General features: G+C 54.1%; 2 protein-coding genes across 3 annotated transcripts in view; both read right to left on the bottom strand.

The window, feature by feature from the left end:
* The window catches only part of Olfm2 (olfactomedin 2), a 45,203-nt gene extending 43,413 nt beyond the window's left edge, over positions 1-1,790 (bottom strand). The window contains exon 1 of the mRNA XM_090337016.1: positions 1,728-1,790. The gene's annotated coding sequence lies outside the window, so the exon portion shown is untranslated. The remainder of the gene's footprint in view (positions 1-1,727) is intronic.
* Positions 1,791-10,725: 8,935 nt separating this feature from the next.
* Positions 10,726-24,238, bottom strand: part of Col5a3 (collagen type V alpha 3 chain) — a 40,361-nt gene continuing 26,848 nt past the window's right edge. For both annotated transcript variants that reach the window (XM_090337721.1, XM_090337725.1), the window contains exons 42-67: positions 23,802-23,909; positions 23,594-23,701; positions 23,460-23,513; positions 23,101-23,154; positions 21,923-22,030; positions 21,787-21,840; positions 21,307-21,360; positions 21,146-21,199; positions 20,981-21,034; positions 20,591-20,698; positions 19,449-19,502; positions 19,264-19,317; positions 19,016-19,069; positions 18,883-18,936; positions 18,553-18,660; positions 18,365-18,418; positions 17,496-17,549; positions 17,224-17,331; positions 16,571-16,624; positions 16,454-16,489; positions 15,504-15,557; positions 15,045-15,252; positions 14,841-14,953; positions 14,210-14,278; positions 11,778-12,017; positions 10,726-11,689 (exon numbers count right to left, since the gene is read on the bottom strand). In XM_090337721.1, the coding sequence (XP_090193847.1) occupies positions 11,543-11,689; positions 11,778-12,017; positions 14,210-14,278; positions 14,841-14,953; positions 15,045-15,252; positions 15,504-15,557; positions 16,454-16,489; positions 16,571-16,624; positions 17,224-17,331; positions 17,496-17,549; positions 18,365-18,418; positions 18,553-18,660; positions 18,883-18,936; positions 19,016-19,069; positions 19,264-19,317; positions 19,449-19,502; positions 20,591-20,698; positions 20,981-21,034; positions 21,146-21,199; positions 21,307-21,360; positions 21,787-21,840; positions 21,923-22,030; positions 23,101-23,154; positions 23,460-23,513; positions 23,594-23,701; positions 23,802-23,909 (2,217 nt within the window). In that variant the 3' untranslated portion in view covers positions 10,726-11,542. The remainder of the gene's footprint in view (positions 11,690-11,777; positions 12,018-14,209; positions 14,279-14,840; positions 14,954-15,044; positions 15,253-15,503; positions 15,558-16,453; positions 16,490-16,570; positions 16,625-17,223; positions 17,332-17,495; positions 17,550-18,364; positions 18,419-18,552; positions 18,661-18,882; positions 18,937-19,015; positions 19,070-19,263; positions 19,318-19,448; positions 19,503-20,590; positions 20,699-20,980; positions 21,035-21,145; positions 21,200-21,306; positions 21,361-21,786; positions 21,841-21,922; positions 22,031-23,100; positions 23,155-23,459; positions 23,514-23,593; positions 23,702-23,801; positions 23,910-24,238) is intronic.

Raw genomic sequence — 24,238 nt, 5'->3', positions numbered from 1 at the left:
TTCTTCCTCGCAGTCTTGACTGGCCCCGCCCCCTCAACAGTCTCAGGCGGGTGGGGGGGGGGTCCCCCCTCTAACTGACCAGCACACCGGGCTCTCAAGAAATCAAATTCACATCACTTCTGGTTCCTTCTTGTATTCCTAGCAAGTTCTCTAGTGTGACATTCTTTTAGTGTGAAATTCTTTCATTTTGTTTTATTTTATTTGCCAATCCTAGGTCTTGAACTCAGGGCCTGAGCACTGTCCTTGGACTTTCTCAAGGCTAGAGCTCTACCACTTGAGCCTCAGCACCACTTCCAGCTTTTTTTCTATGTATGTGGTACCAAGGAATCAAACCCAGGTCTTCATGCATGCGAGGCAAGCACTCTACCACTAGGCCACACTCCCAGCCCCTCTAGTGGGAAGTTCTTTTAGTCTCTGCTTCGCTCCTCCCCAGCTCATGAATGATTTGCAGCCTGATTCCTGGCTTTGGACACCTACCCCAGGGTGAGGGAGGGAACCCCACGAGCTCTCCTTGGGGGAATTCTCCTACCTGGAGTCTAACCGCCATCCTGCCTAGTGCCTCCACAAAGCATTTCCTTTGGAATTTCTACCTGAAAATCCCCCTAAGAGATGGCCACGCGGTGTGTCCACACCCATCGAGAGGGGCTTATTCACCAAGCAGAAAGGCACTTCTTAGCTGTGTGGCCTTGGACAAGTGGCTTAACTTTTCCGTGCCTCAGTCTCACAACAGCAGAGGCCAGAGGAGTGCAAATGTTTCATAGCACAAGCTCTTGGTGAATCTTTGGTATTATTATTATTATTTAATATTGCCAGTCCTGGGGCTTAATTCCGGGCCTGGATGCTGTCTCTCAGCGTTTTTCTTTTTCCCTCCTCAAGGCTGGTTCTCTACCACTTGAGCCACAGCTCCATTTCCGTCTGGTTCATTGGAGAAAAGAGTCTCGCAGGCTTTCCTGCCCGGGCTGGCTTTGAACCTTGATCCTCAGATCTCAGCCTCCTGAGTAGCTAGGATGACAGCCCTGAGCCACCTGCATCCCATTTAGGTAGTGGTTATTATTATTATTATTATTATTATTTTTATTATTATTATTATTATTGTCAGCCCAGCTTCTCTCTGAGCTTTTCCAGACCTGGGAAATTGAGGGGAGGGAGGGGTTCCTACCAAGATGGAGGAGGGGAGAGCTTCCTCCACCGCTCGGTGGAGACGGGGTGCGGTGGGGAGGCAGGGCGGCCCGGGGAGGGCTGGGCCGGGCACACACCTGGCCTCCGCGTCGGTCCCCCAGCGCCCGGGCGGCGCCCCGGGCACACCCGGGCGAGGCACAAAGCCTCACGTTTCCGGGGACCCCCCGTACCCCGACACACACACGTCCCCCCAGTCACCCGCACGTGAGCCCCGCCCCTCTGCCCGCTCTGGGGGTGCAGACGACCTGTGCGGGGGGTGGGGAGGATGGAGGGTGAGCGGCACCCCCAAACCCCGGGAAGTTTCCTCCTCCCCCCGGCGAGATGGCCGGGTGCGGGCTCCGGCTTCACCCCGCGTGCGGAGGGGGAAGCGGGGGTCCCCTCGGGCGCCTCCGCCAGCCCCTCCCCCGCCGCGACCCCCGCCCCCGGCGTCCGCAGCCCCCGAGCCGGGGCGGCGGCCCGGGGACCCCCCCCACCCCGCGCCGCGGGGACCCGGGCCCCGGGGCGCCCCGCCCGGCCCCCCGCGGCCGCACCTGCCCGCGGGCCCCTACCTGTCCGGCCAGGCCCGGGCACAGCAGCAGCAGCAGCAGCAGCAGCAGCGGCGGCGGCAGCGGCGGCGGCGGCCCCATGACGCCGCCCCCCGCCCGCCCTGGGCGCGGGACCGGCCGGGGCGAGCCTGCACCCCGCTCCCCGCGCGCCGCCCGCCGCCCCGCGCCCGCCGCCCGCGCGCGCCCAGCCTTTGTGGCGGGCTCCGCCCCCCGCCCCGCCCCCCGCGGGGCTGCGGGAGGGGGAGGGGCCGGCCACGCCCCGGCCTCGGGGGAGGGGCTGTCACGCGTCCCTCCATTCCATCCCCCCACCCCCCAAGCCGGGAGAGGGGATCCGTGGGGGAGGGGGCGGGGGTGGAGGAGGGAGGAAGCCTCGGGATCCCCTGGGGGAAACTGAGGCAGAGGCTGTGGCATGGAGTTGGGGGAGTCTCCAGGTGAAGGGTGGGGGGGAGAGGGAAGGAGGGCGACACTAGAGGAGAGGCCCATGGCGGGTGACCAGGTGTGGGGGAATCCAGACTGTCCACCCTCCCTGGGGCGCCCCCTCCCCATTTACCCCCACACCTCTGGGGAAGCGCCCCCCCCTCCAGTATCTCTGGAACAGTGCTCTCCCTCCAACTCCTATTCCAGGGACCCAAAACGACAAGCCAGATCTCCAAGAAAGTAAAAAGATTAGCGGGGCACCGGGGGCTCAGTCCACTCAGGAGGCTGAGATCTGAGGGTCGCGGGTTCCAAGCCAGCCCGGGCTCGAAAGTCCAAGAGACTCTCCAATGAATCACTCACTCCAAAGCCTCAGGAGGTGCTGTGGCTCAAGGTGGTGGGGCGCTAGCCTTGAGCAGAAGACGCTCAGGGACAGGGCCCAAGCCCTGAGGTCAAGTCCCAGGACCGGAGGGTGGGAGAGAAGGAAGAAAGAAAGTGAAAATCGTCACGCCAGCCCCCTCCATTCCTGCAGCCCCTCGGGGGCTCTTTATTCCCGGGGATGGGAGGAGAAGCAGGGAATGGGTTTCCTTTTTGTGTGTGTGTCAGTCCTGGGGCTTGAACTCAGGGCCTCAGGCACTGTCCCTGAGCTTCTACCACTTGAGCCACAACCCCACTTGTAGACTTTTCTGTGTATATGGGACTGAGGAACCAAACCCAGAACTTCGTGCATGCTGGGCAAGCACTCTACCACTAGGCCACATCCCCAGTCCCAAGTTTCCATCTTACAGCACCTGCTTCCTTCCCATGGCCTCCCATGGGCCTGGGGTGGGGGGGGAGTGGAATGGATTGTCACAGACAGAGAAATGGACAGCACTAGCCAAGCCTCTGCTGGTCCCGAGACCCAACCAGAACCTGGGAAGCCACCCTCAGCCCCTCTTCCACTTCCTTTACAGGAAAATGGAGCTTGGCCCTGGAGGGAAGCGTTGGTGGCACCTGCAAGGGTTGGGCCCCAGCGTGGACACTCATCAAAGGTTGGTATTGCAGGACCTTGAACAGGGTCCTCCCTGATCACTGAGGCTGGAGATCATCACTCTCAGGGCCAAGGTTGAGCCTGGGTTAGGTGGTTGAGCCAAATCTGGTCGCTTTGGTTTTAAGAGGAAGTTTACCTTTCTTCTCTGCTTCCTTTGCCATGAATGGGGGGGTGAGCTGGGGGTGGGGGAGAGACATAGCCTCTGAAAACTACATTTCCCAGGTGCCTTTGTTGTCCTGAAAACTACATTTCCCATGCTCCCTTGCACTTCGGGCGGCCCAGCCAATCAAGGTAAGATCTGGGAGGAGATTGGAGGCGGGAAGAAAGACCAAGGCAGGAGCCTCTGTCTCCACTTGGGTGTGAGGCTGAAGGGGTAGGTGATGATCGGTGGTGAACCAGGCCCCGCCATCCAATCTTCCACTACACTGGAGGCAGAAGAAGCTCCTGGATCTCACAGTCTATTTTTGTTGCTGCTATAACGCAACGCGGGAGGCCAGACAGTGTGCAAAGAAGAGAGCTTCGTGTATCTTACTGTCCTAGAGGTTCTGAGGGAGTCCAGCCGGGATCTCATGATGGATGGATGGCATCACGATGGCGGGAGTGTGTGCGGGAGAGTAGATGTGGTCAAATAAGAAGCCAGAACAATGTGGGAGCCAAGCTCGCTGGTTTAATCTCCTTTCCCTTCTACTGGTACTGAGAGTTGAACTTTAGGGACGCCCATTCGCTAGGAGGAGCTACCACAAACCACGCCCACACCAAGCCACGCCCACATCGCAGAGCCACGCCCCAATGCGAAGCCACGTGGCGTTGCCAAACCACGCCCAAACACACACCCCGCCCCACCCTTCTCACTTAGCCCCGCCCTTCCTGTTCAGACACGCCCCCAAGTCCTTTTTCATTTTGGTTATTATTCAAATAGAGTCTCTCAGTTTTGTCCAGCCAGACCCGGGCTGCAATCTTATTTTTGCCTCCTGTGTCTGGATGGCTGGTGCCTGGCTCCCTGCCTCCATCCCGTTTTATTGAATGAGTTCTTCTTCATCACTTTTTTTTTTGCCCAGCCTATTCAGGAATCCTCATTCTTCCTGATCTCCACTCCCCAAGTCGCTGAGATTACAGGCATGAGCCACTGTGCCTGGCAAAGCTTGCCCCTTTTAGAAGGGCACACATGTTCTGGTGGTAAACTTGCCAGGCTCCCCTGAAAATTACCAGCAAGCCCATTCAACCACAGTACCCTGCCCCTGACATCCCTCCCTGACTTAATCACCTGCCACTTGGCCCCATCTTTTAGAGGTTACAAGAGGGAGGGCCAAGCCAACCTTCCAGCAAAGACATCTTTTGGGCACACAGTTCAACTGAATACAAACCAAAGCATCTGGTGTTGATTCTGAGCTCCCACAGCCACACTGATTGAGATGTAGCTGGAATGTCCCTTCCCTCCTCTGCCTGGTGAGAACCTCCTTATTCACTCAGCCTTAATACCCCAGGCTCTGCTATGACTAAGCCCTGAGCACTCCCTTCCAAACCGTCCTGAGAACATCCTCTAATACCAAGCCCCTTGCTGACCTCCAATTAGCATCTGCTGTGCAACAGAGCCGAGTGTGGTGGTGAGTACCCGCAATCCCAGCACTCGGGAGGTAGAGGCATAAAGATCCTCAGGTCAAGGCCAGTCTGGGCTAATTAGAAGAGCCTGACTCTAAAACAAAATACAGGGGCCGGGAGCTTAGCCTAGTGGTAGAGTGCGTGCCTAGCATGCTCGAAGCCCTGGGTTCCTTTCCTCAGTACTACATACACAGAAAAGGCCAGAGATGGCGCTGGAGCTCAAGTAGTAGAGTGCTAGCCTTGAGCAAAAATTTCCAAGGACAGTACCCAGGCCCTGAGTTCAAGCCACAGGACTGGCAAATTACTACTACTACTAATAATAATAATATATAATATAGTCTATAGTGGTAGAGTACTTGCCTAGAGGCCCTGGATTTTATCCCCAGCATAAATAACAATAATGATAATGATAATTTAAAAGAAGTAATCCTAACTACTGAGGAGGCTGAGATCTGAGGTTCACAATTCAAAGCCAGCTGTGGCAGCAAAGTCCAGGAGAACCACCAGAAAACTGGAAGTGGAGCTGTAGCTCAAAATGGTAGAGTGTTTGGTGGGTGCAGTGGCTCACACCGGTAATCCTAGCCACTCAGGAGGCTGCGATCTGAAGATCTCAGTGCAAAGCCAGCCTTGGCAATAAAGAATATGAGACTCTTATCTCCAGTTAATCACTAGAAAAGCGGAAGTGGGGCTGTGGCTCCAGGGGTAGGGTGGTAGCCTTGAGCTCAAGAGCTCAGGGACAGTGCCCAGGCCCAGAGTATAAGGCCCATGATTGACCAAAATAAATAAATAAATAAATAAAATAAAATGTGGTAGAGTATTAGTCTTGAGCATAAAAAAGCTTAGGAGGCTGGGAGTTTGGCCTAGTGGTAGAGTGCTTGCCTAGCATGCATGAAGACCCAGGTTCAATTCCTTAGTACCACATACACGGAAAAACTGAAAGTGGTGTTGTGGCTCAAGTGGTAGAGCTCCAGCCTTGAGAAATTCCAAGGACAATGTCCAGGCCCTGAGTTCAAGCCCCAGGACTGACCAGAGAAGAGGAAGAGGAGGCAGAAGAAGAAGAGAGAGGGGAACGAGGAAAGACAAAGGAAAGAAGGGAAGGAAGGAAAGAGGAAGAGAAAAGGAAGGTTCCCGGGGTACAGTAGTGTATGACTGTAATCTCTGCTGCACAGTTGCCCATCTAGAAGCAGGGAGAAAGATCACATTCAACCCGAGCTCCTTCATGAAGTCCTGTCTCACGTGTGTGTCACACACACACACACACACACACACTCACAGAGTGCAAAACAGACTAGAACAAAAATTTTCAGGCTGAAAAGCAGGCATGGGACTGAGATCCAGTTCCATGTGTATGCAATCCACCTGCTCACATCTCACCTTCGCCATGGCCCCTGCGAGGCACATGAGGCTGAGCTGAGGTGGGGCAGGGGCTGTCCCCAGAATCACGCTTGCCTAGCCAGCCCTGGGGCTGGTGGACATGCTCAGACTACTGGGGTCCAGGCGAGTCACCTGCAGCATGCATCCATTTCTCAGATGGGCACATCAAGGCTTGAGCGGCTGGGCAGCATGGGGCCAGGGGAGGTTGCAGATTAGAACTGGTCAGTTTGATCCACATGCCAGGTATTGACCCAACATGGCTGACTCCAGCATACTCCTCACCCCACCCCTACATCCTGCCGGGCGCCCACCCCAATACCCACAGTCCCCTGTCTTTCCTCCTCTGGAGTCTCCATCGCTGTCCTGTGCCTGTGTCCGCCGGGCTCCCTGCCCTCCTGGCGCCACACACACCCCTGTGTGCATGACCTAGTTATGGGATGAGAACCTGGCCTGCAGTGACCCCCAGAGTCCCGTGCAATCTGACACAGAGACACAATGGGGTCGCGAGGTCAGCCAAGGACAGTCCAGCTGATGTCTGGGCACAGAAGCCCGCTGAAATAGCAGCCATCAGCTGAAGGAAGGACAGCCAGACATGACTTCTCCACAGAAACACCCAAACAAGCACTCACAAATACAGATGTCCACCCTGACACAGGCCCCAGGCTCAGGGCATCATTCACTGACACAAAAGGACACAAGCTTCACGACTCACACACATTCACACAACAGCTCTATTAGACATGCAATGAATGTACTCATTAGTCACTTGTGTCACTTATTCATTAATTCACTAATGTGTAATTAAAATCTCCACTAGCTCCAAGATGGCTACACAAAATAGACAGAGCCCACTGTTGGTATTCACGCCCATAATCCCAGACATTCAGGAGGCTGAGAATTGAGAATCATGGTTCAAAGCCAGCCCAAGCACTACTGGCTTTTTTTGTTGTTGGTGGTCATGGGGCTTGAACTCTGGGCTTGGGTGCTGTCCCTGAGCTCTTCAGCTCAAGGCTACCGCCCTACCCCTGAGTCATAGCCCAACCTCATCTTTTCCAGTGGTTAATTGGAGATAAGAGTCTCAGGTCCTTTTGTGCCTAGGCTGGTTTTGAACCTCAATCCTCAGATCTTAGCTTTCTGAGTAGCCAGGATTACAGATGTGAGCCACCTCATCCAGCTGTGAAACTCTTATGTCCAGTAAACGACTCACAAAAAACTGGAAATGGTGCTGTGGTTTCGATGGTAGAGTACTGGCCTTGTGCACACAAAAACTCAGAGATAGCACCCAGGCCCCGAGTTCAAGCTCGAGGACTGACAAAATAACAACAAAAAACAAGGCCCCTGAATTCAAGCCCCAACTCAGACTCAACAATAAAGAAATCAACAACTAAACGAGGCAAACAGCTCACCAGTCCACAGACAACACTGTTACACACAGGCCTGGGAGTTGCTTTGTACACAACACACCCACACTTTGCCACAGTCAGACACTTCCTAGCTTTTCCTCTCCCCCTCCCCCTCCCCCCACCCCTGCTCTGTAGGTAGAGTCACAGGCATAGAGCCTCGGGCCTCCACGCTGGTGTCCTTCGCTGGTCTCCCTCTTGTCACACTCCAGGCATCGTGGGAACCCAGCTGTGAGAAAGGGGGTGCAAAGGCTGTGGTGACTCAGGAGGCCTGGGAGGGGAGGAACAGAGAGGGGGAAGCAGGGAGGGAGGGGGGGGCGGAAGGGCTCCAGCACATGTGTTTCCCATTACAGGCCTGGGAATTGAGGCGGGAGCTGGCAGGACAAGAAGACCCAGTAAAGCCTGCAGCTGGGCCAAGGCAGGAAGAAGCTGGGGAATTTGGCTCTGCACCAGGAGAGTTCCCAGGGCTAAGCCAAACCAGGCCGGTGCCAATTTCCCCTCCCACAGAAGCCCTGGGAAGGATTTCATAGGAGAGGAGAGGCTCAGAGAGGTTAAGCTGCTTGGTTAGGGTCACACAGCTGGGAAGTTGTGGAGCTGATATTCTCTCCTTCAGGTCTCGTGCAGCACTGACACCCCCCCACACACACACACACCACACACACTGAGGTAGACGGCAGCCAGCTGACGCTTTATGTCCCCAAGTAGGAGGCTGAGGGCTCCTGAAATGGAGCAGCTGCCTGTGACCCCAGCATTCAGCAGGCTGAGATCGGAGGACAGAGTTCAAGGCCAGGTGGGCTGCATTTTTTTTTTTTTTGGTCAGTCATGGGACTTGAACTCAGGGCCTAGGCGCTGTCCCTGAGCTCTTCAGTCAAGGCTAGTGCTCTAGCACTTGAGCCACAGCGACTTTCAGTTTTCTGGTGGTTAAGTAGAAGTGAGAGTCTCCCAGACTTTCATGCCTAGGCTGGCTTTGAACCGCAATCCTCAGGTCTCAGGCTCCTGACCTGGCTGGGCTGTATATTTGAGATTGGGTCTCAAAAAAAACCCAACCTCAAACCAGTGGAACACCAGTGGGGATCTCAGTGCCTGAGATCTGAGGATCACAGTTCAAAGACAGCCTGGGCACAAACTTCCCAGGAGATTTATCACCAACGAACCATCAAAAAAGCCAGAAGTGATAGAGCACTAGCCTTAAATGAAAAATCCACACATAGACAATTAGAATGAGGGCCCTCAGTCCATGTGAGCGATTGTGTGTGTGTGTGTGTGTGTGTGTGAGATGACCATCTCTGTACCACAGGCCACAGTGGTCCCCTGTCCAGATGCCTGCCACGCCCCCAGCTGAGAATACTGGGTGTCAGTAATTGCTCAGGAAGCAGGAGCTGGTGTGATTAATTATGGCTGCTGAATATGCAAATCAGCTGGGGGCTTTCCCAGCCTGCTGGCAGGAGACTTCACAAACACAGGAAGTGGAGCTGGGCCCCACAGAATGGCTTTCTGACACCTCGCTCAATTAACCTTTCATTTACACGGTTGCCTTTCTCATTCATTAGCAAGCTCTGGGCTCAGGAGAGCAATGTGTACATTAATGGTCCCTCCAAAATGACCACAGTGGGATGGGTTGAAATGGGCAAACCCCAAGACTGGTAGACCTGCATTCACATCCTGCAGCACTGGAGCTGGGTGCTGGGGCATATGCCTGTAATCCCGGCTATTCAGGAGGCTGAGATCTGAGGATCTAGGCTTATAGCCAGTGCAGGCAGGAAAGTCCATGAGACTCTTAATCTCCAATTAATCAGAAGAAAGAAAGAAAGAAAAAAAGCCAGAAGTGGTCCTGTGACTCAAGTAATGGAGTGTTAATCTTGAGCAAAAAAACTCAGGAATAGTGCCCAGGCCCTGAGTTCAAACCCCGGAATTGGCACGCATGCGTGCGTGCATGTGTGTGTGTGTGGGTGTATGTGCACACACACACACACACACACACACACACACAGAAGCAACTATTTATGTTTTTCATCTCCTCCTAGCTCTAGATTTCCTCAGCCCTTATGGTCCTCAGTTTCCTCATTTGCTAAACAGGGGCAACAGATTCTTCAACGGTTATCATGGGACACAGAGAAATTAACCCAAATAAGACCTTTGTGTTGACTGTGCCAATCCTGGGGCTTGAACTCAGGGCCTTGGGTGCTATCTCTAAGCTTTTATGCTCAAGGCTGATGTTAGGGTCTAGTCCCCCAATATTAGGGTCTGTGATCAAAGAAATGAGTCTGACACAAAAGCGGAAGTTAAACAGAGTTTTATTCCGCACCTAGCATCGAGAATCATACTGACCAGTCAGGGCCATCTCTAAGATGTGAGCGAGAGAGCGACCCCGCCTAATCTTACAGGCTACTTTTATAGACCCCAGCCATGTGGTTGGGCTGGCCATACACAGGTGGCCAATGGAATTCAACATAATTGATTGATGGCTGGAGCAACCACTGACATCTTTGCTGTTTGAACGGACCCATCATCTGGGAGGGCTTCTGGCACACTGCTCTGAGGACAAAGGAAAGGGAGGGATTTCCTGGCAGGCCAAGGGGGGGAAGGTGGGGAGGAATTGGGGAAGTCCCTTTCAGCAGGCCCTCTGCCACCTGTACCACAGCTCCATTTCTGGTTTTTTGGTAGTTCATTGAAGATAAGTCTCACAAAGCCAGGCAATGAAGCCTGCCCAGCAGGAAAATCTATAAGGCTCTTATCTCCCACGAACCACCAAGAAAACCAGAAGTGGAGCTGTGGTTCAAAGTGACAGAGTCCTGGCCTTGTGCAAAAAAGCTCAGGGACAGCTCCCAGGACCTGAGTTCAAGCCCGAAGATCTACAAAACAAAGAACAAAAATCAAAACCAAAAACAAAAATCTCGCAAGAGTCTCAGCGACTTTCAGTCCAAGCTGGCTTCAAAGCCCAACCTCACCTCCCAGCCTCCAGACTAGCTAGGCTCAGAGGTGTGATCCATTAGCTAAGACTTATCTTTTTGCAGTACTGTGGACTCCAGGCCCTCATGGAATCAGCCATTGTCCAGAGGGCCCCAGGATAATGGGATATTCCCAATAAATTCCCCTAGTTCATTAACACAGGTGGTCTTCTGCAGGTGACACAAAGGTGTGGGGGGGGGCTTCATACCAGACAAAAGACAGCTGCAGAAGGAAGCACAGTTCACTGGTTTATTCTCACACTGGAGATGGGAATTCTCCCTTGGGAGGGGAGGGGGAAGGGGGGAGGGGAGAGGGGGGTCAGGCTGGAAATTTCTCCTGTGATCTCCTCCCCACCCCCTCCATACCCCCCACCCCCACCTTCTCTGTGGTAGAAACAGATTAAAATCTAACCACAGAACAGATTGTTACCAAAGAAAAAACAAATCAACAACAACAACAACAAAAAACCCCACAAAACACAACAAAACAAAAACCTCAGGGATAAATAGGGAAGCACCTTTGGAGGATTTTTATCCAGGCCTGCCATCTTGGTCCCCACCCCTACCTGGTGGCAGCAAGAGAGGCCTGGGGGAGGAGGGGGGGAGGGGCATCAAAGGGAAGGGGGAGTCTGCAGGGAGGGAGGGGTGGAGGGGGGGCATCCAGTGCTTCACTATGGCAAAAGGTAGCACCAAGGGGTGGTGGTTGGAAGGGGTGAGGCCTAGGTGTGGGGCAGGGGATTTCATCAGCTCTGAGTGGGAAGCTTTTTGTAGGGGAGAAGAGAAAGGGGTGAATGAGGTTCCACAGGCGTACAATTGAGCCCCTGACCCCCTGGGAAATCCCGGGGGGGGGGGACTTCCATCCCTCAGGCTGGCAGGGAGAAGACACCTCACTGCAGAGACCCACCTTCCAGACCCAAGAGTCCCAGAAGATAATAAATAGGGCGCCTTCAGAGCCACAGCACCAAACAGACCCCGTGGAGGGGTGGGGTGGGGTCAGGGAGGGGGAGCAATCCTGTGGCTTTACATCTTTCCCACCCTACCACCCCCAGATCTTCAGCTGCTAAAGCACACGGGCCCAAGTTCAAATCCAAATTTCTGGTTGGTCTGGCCAAAGTCCACTGCAGCCATGTCCCACAGTGGCAGAAAACCCACGCGAGAAGAGCTCAGTTCCAGGATGGTCCTCGCCTGGCCTTTCCGAAGCTGATCACCAGAAAAAAGACACACCAGACGTGAGTTCGAGGGGAGGGTAGGGGAGGGGGTCCTGCCCTCCCCTGGCCCATCGCCTTACTCGGCAGCCGTCGTGGGGGACCCTGATGGTGGCAGCTGCTGTCTGGTTGAAGGACAGCTGCTCCCCGTTGGTCCCCAGGAAGTGAAGGGAGCGGCCGTGGCCACCTGTGGCTTCCTCCAGCCAGGCCACTGAGTTCTGGCACACGTAGGTAAAGCGCTGACGAGCCGTGGCACTCAGGAGTTTCAGGAAGGTTAACTGTACCACGTTTACCAGGGCTCCATCAGCGTCCACGTAGGAGAACTGTGGGAGACAGAAGAGCAAGGACAAGTGGGCCATGGGTCCCCGGCTCCTAGCATCTGCCCAGTCCCACATCTGTCACCTTTGCCATGTCCCCTAGAGACCCTTCTGCTCCTCCCTTCCCCCTTCATCCTGACTCAGTGGACCTGCTGAGTCTTGATCATTTGGTTCAGTATATATAGGATATATTTTTTTTTTCTGTGTGCATGTGTGCTGATCTTGGGCTTGAACTCAGGACCTGGGCACTTTCCCTTGAGCTGTTTTGGGCTCAGGCTCACTTCTCTACTCCCTGAGCCCACAGCTCCACTTTTGGCTTTTGCGGTGGTTCATCGTCTCATAGACTTTTCTGCCCAGGCTGGCTTAGAACCAAGTACCTGAGATCTCAGCCTGAGTAGGTAAGATGACTATACCTGGCTGCTATGTTAATTCTTTATATGGATATACCTGCATTTTTTCATAGACTGGCTAAAACTAAGATAGATTTTTAAATATAACTGGCTTGAGATATATTTGTTGTGGCTGTTTCGTTCTGATTTTCTTTTTCTCTTTTGGAGACAGGATCTCACTATGCAACCCAAACTGTCCTTGAACTCACAACCCTTCTGACTCCACCTCCCAAGGGCTGCGATTCTAGGCCTGAGCCTGGCTTCCTTCCTGTCTCTGCATCATCTCCTCCATCCCTCAACTGATGTTTTCTAGAACCATTTCCCTGAAAGACTCCTTACAATTTTTTTTTTAGGTACCAAATTTCTTTATTTGAAGGAATGGTACAAATTAAAAGAACTTAGCATGTTCTAGTACAACTTATAGAAAAGGTAATGGTGACCCCAACCTGCATGTACTCTTGCAATTTTTGTCTTAGGATTTGTTCTGGAGGAGGTGGGGAGGGGGCAAGGCAAATCAAGAAATGTCTTTTCAAATCAAACAGCTTTATGTCCTTGCTCAGTGGAATGGCAGCTACCCAAAGCTAGAAACTGTGTGTGGGGGTGGGGAGGGGTGGAGGCAGGAGGTTCACAGAGCTCAAAGTGAGCCTGGGTGAAGTTAGCAAGACTATACATATATCTGAGAGTGTGGCTGAAGTGGTAGGGGTGTTGGTGTGATGAAGGGGTGTGGTTTACTGATGGGGCATGGTCTCCCAGTAGGGCATGGTGGGGCCAGTAGGGAACAGGGCTCACATGGAAAAATTAGCTAGTCAGCATGAAGTCTTACCTTGAATCTCCAGTACAGGGAAGGGAAGGGGAAGAGGAAAAAAGGAGAGTCCTAAACTGACCCCAATACCTCACCCTGATCCCCTCATAAGACATCTCTCCAAGTTTTTTCGTTTTGGTTTTGTTTTGCGTAGACCTCATCTTTCTCTCCTCCTCATCTAGTTCTCTGGCCATACCCTACAGCTGAGCAAGTAACTTTTTTTTTGCCAGTCCAGGAACTTGAACTCAGGGCCTGGGCACTGTCCTTGAACACTTTTTGCTCAAGGCTAGCACTCTGATACTTGAGCCACATCACCACTTCTGGCTTTTTCTGTGTATGTGGTACCAAGGAATTGAACCCAGGGCTTCATGCCTGCTAGGTAAGCACTCTACCACTAGGCTACACGCCCAGCCCCCGAGCAAGTAACTTCTTAAAATCCATGAGACCTGAGATGGGCACTGGTGACTCGTGTGTAGCCACTCAGGAGGCTGAGAATCACAGTTCAAAGCCAGCCTAGGCAAGAAAGTCCACAAGACTGTTACTTTCAATGAACCATGAAAAAAAAGCTGAAAGTGGAGCTGTGGCTCGAGTGATACAGCACTAGCCTTGAGCCAAAAAGCTCAGGGGCAGCACCCAGGCCTTAAATTCAAGCCCCAACCCCCCCCACACACACACTTATTCATCAGCCATTCTTGACTGTGAGCCTTTGCTTATACTGTTGCTTCTGTCAGGAACACTTTTCCTCGTCCTCCCTACCTTGCTCATCCAACCTTGACTCCAGATGAGCCAGGAGGAAGCCTTTAGCTGCTTCCAGCTCTCCAGCTGGGCCCTTCCCAGGCCAGTGTCATTGCTGTGTGGGCTGGGCAGGTAAAGGCAGTGTTGCCCCCCGCCCCCCGACCTCCAGCCTGCAGCAAAAGAGGGTCTGTCCCGTGTCTCTCCTGTCTTGAATCCTTTCACTAGTCCCCACCAATGGCCAAGCCACCCCCACGTCAGCCTCTGAAACCCACCTTCTTCCCTCGCCGGAAGGTGCTATACCAGTTTCCAGGCTTCTCTTTGGACCAGGAGGCCAGTTTAACCTGGGGGAGAGTGGAAGGACACATGACCGCCCTAGCTCTAGCCTGGAGTGCGTCCCTGCTCTGGCTCTGGGTGTGTTCAGCAGGTGCACGAGGCCCGCCCCAAGCCGCCCTCAACCAATGACAAGTAGAGCTTGTGAATGAATCCCCAGTCCCTGGCTCCGCCCCCAAGACAGCCCTCAGCCAATGACTGGTGGAGCTGGTGGATGAATTCCCCAGTCCCTGGCTCCGCCCCCAAGGCAGCCCTCAACCAATGACTGGTGGAGCGGGTGGATGAATCCTCAGTCCCTGGCTCCGCCCCCAAGGCAGCTCTCAGCCAATGACTGGTGGATGCAGTCCCCAGTCTCTGGCTCCGCCCCCAAGCGAGAGCAGCCGCGGCTCTGCATTTTCACCCGTGGCTCCGCCATGGATCTGAGCTCTGCCCTTCCCCGGCCCGGGGCCCAAGCTGCTTCTTGAGGCCTCAGGCATTCCAGCCCTGAACTAGAGCTCTGCGACCCTCGTGGAGGAGAGGCCGGGGGCGCAGAGCGCGGCGAAGGACGGGCGAGGCACGGGTCCGGCCACTCACGGTCTCGAACTTCTTGTCGGGGTAGAGGCAGGTCTCTCCGCCCGCCGTGAAGTTGCAGAAAACCCGGAAGGCATCCCGCGCGCTGCCCTGATTGGGGTCGATCCAGTATTCCCCTGCGGCAGAGCCCGAGCCCGGGGGTGAGCGGGGGGGGGGGGACCGAAGGGGGACCCCAGCCGCGCCCCCCCGCGCCCGCCCCGTCCCCACCATCGGCCAGGTGCGGGTGGTTGCGGTGGAGCTCGTGGCACAGCAGGCCCGGGCGCTCGGCGGTGCCCGGAGGCCGCTGCAGCTGCGCCACCTCCAGGCTCAGGGAGTCGAGGGAAGCCAGCACCTCCTCCAGGCCGCTCTCCGGGAAGCCCAGGACCGCTCGCCGCCGCCGCCGCCGCCGCCGCCCGTACGGCTCTGCGGGAGGACCCTGGGTCCGGGCGGGGTCCAGGGGAGACGGATGGGGATCCAGGCAGAGGAGGGGGAGATCAGAGCCTCCGTCAATGTCACCACCAAGTGCCCCCCACATTCCGCCTCGCCCAGGCCCTCCTGGGAGCTTTCCTCCCCAACTGTACCCCTAAGCGTCTAGCTGAGCTGTAGGGTATCCAGTGAAGAACACCCCCAAAATCTAGTCCTTCCTTAAGGTGCTGCTGCAGAGCCCTCTCTGCTGTGGAAACTTACCGGGGGCCCGGGAGGGCCTGCAGGCCCAGTGTCTCCACGGGGACCAAGGGACCCCTGAGGGGAGGAATCACACTGAGATTAACTCTTGTTTGTGAAGAGTCTTTCTCTGCCAGCACACACACACACACACACACACACACACACACACACACACACACACACACACAGCGCTCCGGAAAGGGCTCAGAAAATTGAGTATGAAGTGCAAGATGCTTATTTTCAAGGAGGGTGGCTGGTGGCTCATGGCTATCATCCCAGCTACTCAGGAGGCTGAGATCCATTCAAAGCCAGCCAGAGTAGAAAAGCCCATGAGCTTCTTATCTGGAATTAAGTTCCAAAATGCCAGAAGCCTTGAGCAATAAAGCTAACGGATGAGCATCCAAGCCCTGAGTTCAACTCACTCCCATTACAGGCACAAGAAAGGGGGGGGAGGGAAAGATGCCAAGTTTCTTTCCAACATGTCAGATGTCCCAAATCAACATCTTCCTGTGTTTGGCAAGTTATTAGTCACTTGGCAGAACTGTTTCTTCCTTAGTTTATAAAATAATGGTGCATCCATCAGACTATTTATGACAGCTTAGATTCATTCAATAAAATACAATGGAACGCGTTGAATAAATATTTGTCTGTGGGAAAGCCAGTTGGGGACGATGCCACTTCCTTTCTTTTCCTTTTTGCTTTGCAGTATTGGGTTTGAAATCATGGTCTTGCCCATTGCTAGGCAGGCACCCTACCTCAGTGCCCCGAGACCAGGCCCTAGCAGAGGATCAGGCCTTAAATGTCAAGCCACGCCCCACAGCTAAGCCACGCCCTCCCCGAGCCACACCTCCTCTTGATAAATACTGGTGTTGGCTACTTTCACTTATTCAATTGAAGGAATGAAGGTGGATCTAGTGAAACGGGAGGAAGGGAGGAGGTGGGATGGGGAAAGAAAGGCAGCAGCTACTCACCGGGGACCCCTTGGAGCCTTTCTGTCCCAGAGGACCCTGCAGGGTACAGACAGGAAATGCTGGGGTTCCGGCCTTACTCACCATTGTGATCCCATCCCACAAATCCCCCATACTTACTGCCACACCTGGGGCCCCAGGATGGCCCAAAGAGCCAGTGGGTCCAGGGGATCCCTGGAGAAGAGAGATCAAGGTCACTAATAACAGAAGGTACCCCATTTCCCAGCCTCAGCCCCTTCCCTGGAAGGCAGACCTCAAGCTCTAAACAAGCTTCCAGTTCCCCCATAGACCCCCTCCCTCAAACTCTACCGTGTGTGTGTGCGTGTGTGTGTGTGTGTGTGTGTGTGTGTGTGTGTGTGTGTGTGTGTGCATGCATGCCAATCTTGGGGCTCATACTCAGGGCCTGGGCACTACCCCTGAGCTTTTTGTTTGTTTTGCTCAAGGCTAACACTGGACCACTGAGCCACTGCTCCACTTCTAACTTTTTGTTGTTTAATGGGAAATAAGAGTCTCATGGACTTTTCTGCCTGGGCTGGCTTTGAACCATGATCCTCAGATCTCAGCCTCTTGAGTAGTTACAATTACAGGTATGAGCTACTGACACCTTAGCTTCCAAACTCCAATTTTTAAGGCCTCAGAAAGGTGTTATTTATTTCACCCCCCCACACACACACAACCCCCATCATTCCAGACTCAGATGTCCCAGGAAGCACACACCCACAAGTCCCCACATAAACCCCACTCCAGTTCACTCCAGAGTGTTCCTCACTCACAGGATCTCCCTGGGGGCCTGGGGGGCCCTGCACACCCGGCAGTCCGCGGTCCCCCTTCTCACCAGTCTCTCCAGGGGGACCAATGAGGCCAATCAATCCAATATGGCCCTAGAGGGCAAAGGGATATGGGAGAGAGACCAAGTAGGAATGTGAAGATGGTTTTCTTTTTTTCCTGTGTGAGTCTTGGGGGTAAGGAGTTTGAGGGCAGAAGGCCCCCCACTCTCTCAGCCTGCTGGCCAGATGAGTGAGAGGTGTGTGTGTGGGGGTCTTACCTTTTCCCCCTTGGGGCCTGAATCTCCCTTCAGCCCTGGGAGGCCAGGGGGTCCCTATGAGAAGTCCAGAGTTAGTTTGGGGGTCCTCTGTGTGAGATTTCCCAAGCCCAGGTGGCTGAGCGGGGAATGGGCCCACCGGGATAAAAACTATCCAGGTTTCGGATGGGAATGAGCAAGGGACAGTCAAGAGATGGCAGGGCTGAGGAGGGATGGTGAGGGTTGATTGGAAGATGGCCAATGAGAACAATCAGGGGCCAAGTTCAGGATGCAAGGTCATTGCAAGGTCAGTTGTAGGCCATTACGATGGAGGCTCACACTGTGGAGAGGTATGCACACCTGTAATCTCAGCGCTAAGGGGCTGAGGCAAAATTATCTCCAGGCCAACTAGGACCTTGACTCAAAAGGAAAAAGGCTGTGGGTGTGGCTTTGTGGAGGGGGCGTGGCTTGGTGGCAAGGATGTGGTTCCATGGCAGAACGTGGCTCTGTGGCCAGGCTACGTGGCTTCATGGTAAGGAATGTAGCTCAGCCATTTAGAACATACCGAGTATGGGTTCCATCCCCAGGCACCACCAATAAGCAATGAGAAGGTGGCATGTGGCTGTGGACAGTTAGTGTAGATGACTAGCTGGACTCTGGGGGCTCAGGCCTACAATTCTAGCTACATGGGAGGCTGAGACTGGGAAGATCATGGTTTCAGGCCAACCTCAATAGAAAAGTCTGCAAAGAATCCACTCCACTGAAGGGCCCTGGGCCAGGTGGTGCCTGCCTGTCATTCCAGCAATGACAAGAAATCTTAAAATAGGTGGATCACTGTCCAGGCAAGAGCCCAGGCAGGGAATGGGGCCCTCAAGAATGAGAAAGTCTCTTACCAAAGGTCCTGGAGGACCCAGCAGCCCTGGGGATCCCAGGAGGCCTGGCTCACCCTGGGACCAAACAAAACAAAGGTGACTTTTCACTGCCAGCACTGTAGAGATGCTTCCCTGTAGCAGTCCCTCCAACCTACTGAGTCAGCTCTGCCCAGCTGTGCCTCCCCATTCTCCAGGCCCACTCCACTCACCACAGGGCCAGGAATTCCTCGAAGACCCTCAGGCCCAACACGTCCAGGGGGCCCACGAGCCCCCACTGGGCCTGTCCGTCCTGGGGGCCCGTCAGGCCCTGGGTCTCCCTAAAATGGACAGAGGGGGAAAGGAGAGGGGAAAGAGTCACAGAAGAGGAGGGGCTGGGAATGTGGTACAGTGCTTGCCAAGCATGCATGAAGCCCTGGGTTCAATTCCTCAGTACCACATACACAGAAAAAGCTGGGAATGTCTCAAGTGGTAGAGCGCTAGCCTTGAGAAGTTCAGGGACAGTGCCCAGGCCCTGAGTTCAAGCTTTTATGGGGGCTCACCTTGGCACCTTTCTCTCCTTCTCTTCCTTCTGGACCCATCCGGCCAGGGGGACCCTGAGGAGGGATAAGAGGGGCTGAGTGTGGGCGGGGCTGTGAGCACACTTCCAGGGACAGGATTGGGGGTGTCACTCACCCTTTTTCCGGGAGGCCCCCGAGTCCCAGGCTCCCCAGAAGCTCCTGGTGGCCCCTGGGAAGGAAAGGCAGAGAGCTGAGGGCCACTGCCTCAAAGCCATGGCGCCCCAGACATCAGCCAGGTCCCAACTGGTGAACCCTCCCCCTTGAAGCTACACACCAACTGCCCCAGGAAGGCCAAGCAGCCTGCTGGATGCTGCTCTGCTTCCAGCCCAGCCTCTTCATCTACCCACCATCAACCCCACTCACCGGGCCCCCAACATCTCCTGTGTCTCCCTTCTCCCCAGGCGGGCCATCTATACCCTACAGGGTTTTGAGAAGGAAGGTAAGGAATTAGGGGGGAGAATTTGAAAAGGGGCTGGCTCCAGACCTTGCTCAATTCTGCGGACAGAATTAGGGGATATGTTGGGCTATGGGGGAGGGGCTATGCTCACCGGAACACCAGGATCTCCTGGAGGCCCCAGATCTCCGGGGAGCCCCGTGGGACCCTGAAATACAAATGATTCATAAATCTCTGGGTTAGCAAGAGGTCATTGATTTATGATTATTGTTGTTGTTATTATTATTATTTCTTTTGTTAGTCTTGGGGGTTGAACTCAGGACCTGGACGCTGTCCCTGAGCTTTTTCATTCAGTGCTACTGCTCTACCACCTGAGCCACAGTGCCACTTCAGGTTTTCTCGTGGTTCACTGGAGATGAGTCACCCCTGCTCCTGCCTTGCACCCACACCCCACAGTCCACCAAGGGGCAAACAGGTCTCAAGCTGCACCCCAAGGCCAAAACCCATGTCACCCAGCGTTGACCTTGACTCTGACCTTCCATCATGGTTAGAATGATGTGGTGTGATATTAACTTTTATCCCCATGGCAACCCCTGCTATGTCACTCATTCACTCAGTCAGTGCTTCATTCACTCATTGCACCACTCATTCATTCATTGCTTCACTCATTCAATGCTTCATTCTTCCACCTTTTTCATTTTTTTCATGTTTCCTTTTTTGCCAGTCCTGAGGATTGAACTCAGGGCCTGACCACTGCCCTTGGGCTTTCTCCAGGCTGGCACACTACCACTTAAGCCACAGCACCATTTCCGGCTTTTTCTATGTATGTGGTACAGAGGAATTGAACCCAGGGCTTTGTGCATGCTAGGCAAGCACTCTACCACTAGGCCAAACTCCAGGCCTCTTCCTTATTCATTCAGTGCTTCATTCACTCTTCCACTAATTCATTCATTGCCTGATTCATCCACATCTTTATGTATTGCTTCATTCATTGCCTCATTTCCTCTGTTCATTCATTCACGAACCCATTCATTCACTTACTGCTTCCATTTTCCATGTATGCATTGCTTGGTTACCCATTCATTCAGTGTCCCATTCATCAGTTTGTTTAGTCCTTGGCTCATTCATCCACTCCTTCATTCACTCTTTCCTTCCCAGCTTTATTCTTTCACTGACAAGTACCACCCACTCTCTCAGCCATATCCTGAGTTGCTCCCAGGATCACTAAGTCCTCACTAGAGAGGACTGCTAGCTGGACGTGTGCCCCGATCTTTACCGTCCCCCACCCTGACTCACCATGGTCCCTTTAGAGCCATCCTCTCCAGGTGGCCCTTTCTTGCCTGGGGGTCCGGCAGCTCCTGATGGTCCTGAGTCTCCCTTCTCACCAATTTCACCTTTGGGACCCTTTGGAGAGACAAGAGGTCAGAGGTCAGAGGTCAACATGACCTGGCTTCTACAGGAATAAGCTGGACCTGGTATCAGGCTGGGCTAGAACATTACAGGGTCAGAGGTCTGAGACGGCTAAGACTGATATGAAGTCTGGGGCACAGCTGGTCCAGGGGCCCCCAGCCCTGCCCTTGTGCAGTGCTCAACCTGCATAATCATATACCTCGAAGTGACCCCACACGCCCGGGGATTGGGGTTTCCTGAGATGGGTACTGGGGGCCATATTGAATAGAGACTCACCGGAATGCCTGGAGTTCCTGGGAGGCCTGGGTCCCCAGCCTCGCCCGGCTCCCCCTACAAGGGAGGCAAAGAGAAATTAGGCAGACAGGGAAGGGGTTCTCTGGGATAGGTACCCCAATATTGGCAGGCTTGACACTATTTTCCCTCCCTCTGTCCTTCTCTCACCTTCTCGCCCACAGAGCCTGGCTGGCCAACTCCTCCTGGCAGCCCTGGTGGCCCCTGGGAAACAGCAGGAGGGCCAGGTGAGAGGGGGAAGATGTGGAGTCCCTTGCTGGGAAACAGGTGTCCCCCGCTTTGAGCCATCCTGTCCCCTCAGGACTTCTTACCTCAGATCCGCTGGGGCCATGAGGACCTCGAGGGCCGGGAGGCCCATTGGGCCCCTGGGAGAAGATACAGTGTTACACAGTGTCGCCTATGACTCCCCTAAATCCCAGTGTACAACAATCACTGCACCCCGCTGTGCAATCCAGGGACGTTCAACTAGAAAAGCCAGACATAGCCGGACGCAGGCAGTGCACGCTTATCATCCTAGCTACTCCAGAGGATCCGGGTTCAAAGCCACACCGGACAAGGTAAGTCCATGAGACTTCTCTTATCTCTTAATGAACCAGGAAAAAATTAAAAAAGCCAGAAGCGGTGTTATGGCTCAAGTGGTAGGACACCAGCCTGAGTGAAAGGACTCAGGGACAGAGTTTGAGCCCTGAAGCCAAGCCCTCCAAAAAGACCCCTTATAAACGAACCCCCAAATGGACATAAAGTCCTCCCGCCCCTCCCCCCTGCTCCCCGCTTTTTCTGAGAATTGTTACCATGGATCCAACATCTCCAACCTCCCCTTTCTCTCCTGGAGGGCCTGGCAGTCCCTGTGGAACAAAGAAGCAAATTTGGGGTACAGGGAGTGGGGAAATCAGAACAGCCACCCCCCAAAAAAACTCAAACACTCACCTGTAAGCCTTGAGGGCCAATAACACCCACAAAGCCTCTGATTCCTTCATTTCCCTTCTGCCCGAAAAGACCTGGGGGTCCCCGACGTCCCGGAGCCCCATCAGCTCCCTGGAAGGAGGACAAGGGCAGAGAAAAGTTGGGGGTCCAAGCAAAGGAAGGTGAGAGGGTGAGGGTCAAAGGTGAGGATTAAGGTAAAGGGCTGGGAGCTAGTTTGAGGAGGGCCAGAGTTGGGTTTGAAGTTGGGGTTCTGGAATGCAATTAGGGGTTCAGGGGAAGGGTTTTTTAATTTATTTTTTATTTTTTGCCAGTCTTGGGCTTGAGCTCTCAGGGCCTGAGCACTGTCCTTAGACTTTCTCAAGGCTAGCGCTCTACCACTTGAGCCTCAGCACCACTTCCAGCTTTTTTCTATGTATGTGGTACCAAGGAATTGAACCTGGGTCTTCATGCATGCTAGGCAAGCACTCAACCACTAGGCCAAACTCCCGGGCCCTCAGGGAAAGGTTTGAGATGGGGACAGATAGAATCAGTTTGGGGGCTCAGGTTATGGCCATGAGAAGGGTTTGCCTGGGGTTAGGAAAGATTAGGATCAGGTTTAAGGTTTAAGTCTGCTATGGCTTAAATGTGCCTCTCAAAGGCTCATGTGTTGGGCTAGGCCACTTGTAGCTCACACTTGTAATCCCAGCTACTCAGGAGTCTGAGATCTGAGAATCACGGTTCAAAGCCAGCCAGGGCAGGAAAGATCATGAGACTCTTCAGTTAACCACCAAAAAATGGAAAGTGGCTCTGTGGTTCAAAATGCTAGGCTTGAACCGGAAGAGCTCAAGGACAGCACCCAGGCCCAGGGTTCAAGTCCCCTGACCGACAAAAAGAAAAAAAAGTGGAAGAGACACTTGAGCTGGCATGTTTGCACGAACCTCACCAAAGGACACACCTTGCAGTAGAATGTCCCTGAGGTAGCATTAGAAAAAAACAAGACAAGGCCAGATTCCAAGTCAAAGCTCAAGGGCAAATTTAGGTCGGGGACTACGTTGGGGTTTGTTTCGGCGGCGGCAGGTTTGAAGAGAAGGTTTGAGAAATTGGGGAGAGATGGGAGGAGGGGCACCATGGAGGGGGGACCAAAATTCGGACTGACTCAGTCCTGAGTCCCCACTGGGGATCTGAGACAAGGAGAGACTCACCGGGGGCCCTGGATGCCCCACAGGACCCCGCATTCCTGTTGGTCCAGGTGGGCCCTAGGGGAAGGGACAGAAGAGTGAATTCCCTTAGTGACCAGTTAGTTACCTGTCACCCCAGCTACTCCAGAGGCTGAGATCTGAGAATCACAGTTCGAAGCCAGCCCAGGCTTGGAAGTCTGTGAGACTCTTATTTCCAATGATCCATCCAAAAGCCGGAAGTGGCTTCAGTGTCTTGAGCAAAATTGGCCAGGGACAGCACCAGGCCTAGAGTTCACACTTCACCCCCCTCAAAAAACAAATCTCAGCAGGACAAACATCCCCAGCCTACCTGAACATACACCCCTAGAATCCCCACAACTCACGGCATCTCCTTTGTCCCCTTTGCTCCCTTTGTGGCCGGGGGCACCCACTTCTCCCTGGGAAGGAAAGAAGTAAGGACCAGTAGAACCCCACCCACCCTGTCCTCCCCCCCAACAATTGTCTGCGAACCCCTCACCTTGTCCCCTTCCTCGCCAGAAGGCCCAGCAGCTCCAGGGGGTCCCTGGAGCCCCAGGGGTCCTGGCACCCCATCTTTGCCAGTGGGGCCTGGGGCACCACGTTCTCCCTGATGGGGAGGAGCAGTAAAAAGAGGGTGTCAGGGCTGAAAGGCTTTGTGGGAGCCAGGATCAAAAGGTGCTGAAGGATGGGAAGGACAGAACACTTACCGGGGACCCCTTCTCTCCTACTGGACCCACCGGGCCTTCACTTCCACTTTGGCCAGGAAGCCCAATGCCTCCAGATGGGCCTACAGGGCCCCGCTCACCTGGGGAACCCTGAAAATGGGTGCAGAGTGGAAATGACACACACTTAATGGCTTTCATTTATGTCCATTTTCTTCCTCCTCCTCCTCCTCCTCCTCCTCCTCCTCCTCCTCCTCCTCCTCCTCCTCCTCCTCCTTCTTCTCCCTGGAGCTGGAACTCAGGGCCTAGGTGCTATCCCTGACCTTCTTTTGCTCAGGCCTAGCCCTCTACCGCTTTGAGCCACTGCTCTTTTTCTGATTAGTTAGTTCACTAGAGATAAGAGTCTCACAAACTTTTCTGCCCCAGCTGCCTTCCAACCTCAATCCTCAGATCTCAGCCTCCTGAGTGCTTAAAAGGACAGG

The sequence above is a fragment of the Megascapheus bottae genome, chromosome 1 (assembly GCF_031878675.1).
Source record: "Megascapheus bottae isolate mThoBot1 chromosome 1, mThoBot2.hap1, whole genome shotgun sequence".
Classification (NCBI taxonomy): domain Eukaryota; kingdom Metazoa; phylum Chordata; class Mammalia; order Rodentia; family Geomyidae; genus Megascapheus; species Megascapheus bottae.
Note: the sequence above shows the minus strand (reverse complement) of the source record. Positions and strands in the feature narration are given on the sequence as shown.